General features: G+C 50.8%; 1 protein-coding gene across 1 annotated transcript; it reads left to right on the top strand.

Annotated features, from left to right (window-relative positions):
- Window positions 1–318: 318 nt before the first annotated feature.
- LOC310867533 (apelin receptor B-like) lies at window positions 319–1,758 on the top strand (the record flags this gene model as incomplete). The annotated part of the gene is made up of 2 exons (XM_083777648.1): window positions 319–755; window positions 1,092–1,758. The coding sequence occupies 2 exons, from the start codon at window positions 319–321 to the stop codon at window positions 1,756–1,758; spliced, it is 1,104 nt and encodes a 367-aa protein (XP_083633774.1).
- Between the last annotated feature and the right edge of the window lie 305 nt (window positions 1,759–2,063).

The following is a 2,063-nucleotide window of genomic DNA, read 5'->3' as shown; positions in this document are numbered from 1 at the left end:
GGCTTGGGCATGTCAGGAGGGAGGAGGCTAGGGCATGTCCTAGGAGGGAGCTAGGGCATGTCAGGAGGGAGGGGGCTTGGACATGTCTTGGATGGGACTAGGGCATGTTCTAGGTTGGAGGTGAGGCTAGGAGGGGTATATAAGGGTCAGACCACTCAGATGTGAGACACACTTCAGAGTGCTGACAACTTCTCCTGGGAAGTATAGCTTCACACGACGGGACGTTGTTTTTGAAGTTTCGTTAATTTGAACCTACACACAGACAAAAAAATAGAGATTTCAAAATACGAGAACGGGATCATCAGAGAGGAACAAAAGATGGAGATGCAGAACGAAAGCGTCTACGAGTACTATGACTACGAGGAGAACCAGACGTCGTGCGACTACTCAGAGTGGGGACCTTCGTACTCCGTCGTCCCGTTGCTCTACGTGCTCATCTTCGCCCTGGGCCTGTCCGGAAACGGACTGGTCATCTTCACCGCGTGGAGGGCACGGCGGGGCGATAAGCGGCGGGGCGATAAGCGGCGGCGCACCGCCGACGTCTACATCGGCCACCTGGCCGCGGCCGACCTGACCTTCGTGCTCACCTTGCCTCTGTGGGCGGTGTACACGGCCACGGGCTACCACTGGCCCTTCGGAGTGGCCCTGTGCAAGGTCAGCAGCTACGTGGTCCACCTGAACATGTACGCCAGCGTCTACTGCCTCACCTGTATGAGCTACGACCGCTACCTGGCCATCGTACGCTCCTCCTCGAGGTGATTGGAGTTTTTGACTTTCATCTTGATTTGGGTTTTTGACTTTTTTATTTTCAATTTCAATATAGAACGTTTTAAACGTGGGGTTCCTAGTTATTTTGGTTTATTTTATGAATGAAATGAAGAAGAAAGATTAAAACTATAAGAACATTTTATCTATGATTAGTTATTTAAAACAAACAATCCATTTTACAGGTATCTTAAATATTATTTCCGTTTATATAAAATGTGTATTAGTTCAAATTATTATATATTATTATTATAGTTCAAGTAATTTTCCTTTAGCTATACTTTTACTTAACTATAACAACCCTCTCTGTGTCCTCTTATGTCCAGCTCACAGCTTCGTACCCGGGGCCACATGAGGGCGTCCCTGACAGTGATGTGGCTCCTGTCTGCTCTACTGGCTGCGCCCACTCTCATCTTCCGCACCACCAGACACGAGGAGACGAGCAACCGGACCTCCTGCGTCATGGACTTCAGCCTGGTGGTGACGGATAAGAACAAAGAGAGCCTGCTGGTGGCCGGCCTCAGCCTCTGCTCCTCAGTCCTGGGGTTTCTCCTACCTTTCCTGGCCATGATGGCGTGCTACTGGTTCATCGGATGCACCGTCACGCGCCACTTCGACGGCCAGATGCTGCGCAAGGAAGAACAGCGCAAGTGGAGACTGCTGAGGACCATCACCACGCTGGTGGTGGTGTTCGCCGCCTGTTGGACTCCCTTCCACGTGCTGAAGAGTGCCGACGCTCTCTCCTATCTGAACCTGGCCCCGGACTCCTGTGCCTTCCTACGTTTCCTCCTCCTGGCTCACCCCTACGCCACCTGTCTGGCCTACGTCAACAGCTGCCTCAACCCCTTCCTGTATGCCTTCTTTGACGCGCGCTTTCGCTCCCAGTGCCTGCGCCTGCTCAACCTGAAGAAGGCTTTGCATGCCAGCCCCGCCATCTTGCTGTCCTGCCAAAAGACCCAGGTTCAGAGCCTGGACACAAAGTATATCAGCTGAGCACGATGGCAATGCCTTTTGTCAGTTGTCAGGACTATAAACGGAGCTAAAGTGGCATGTCCCACATCATGTGACTGAAAAGGGTAAATTGAGGATTGTGGTGTATTGGTTCAGACATTCTCCTCATGGGCTTCCGGTAGAAGCAATTCATGTTCGAGGCAAACTTCTTAAAATTCCTCAAAACAAGGGAACAATCTGCAGTATGCCTACGGTGCAGACACTGTGGGAATGTGTGTAAAATGGACCAATATGTTACTGTTGCTTATTGCAGAGATTATGCACAGTGTAGATGAGCTTGGACCTCT

This window comes from Protomyctophum parallelum (genome assembly GCF_964188405.1).
Source record: "Protomyctophum parallelum genome assembly, chromosome: 12".
Classification (NCBI taxonomy): Eukaryota; Metazoa; Chordata; class Actinopteri; order Myctophiformes; family Myctophidae; genus Protomyctophum; species Protomyctophum parallelum.
The sequence above is the reverse complement of the archived record's forward strand: the minus strand, read 5'-3'. Positions and strand labels throughout refer to the sequence as shown.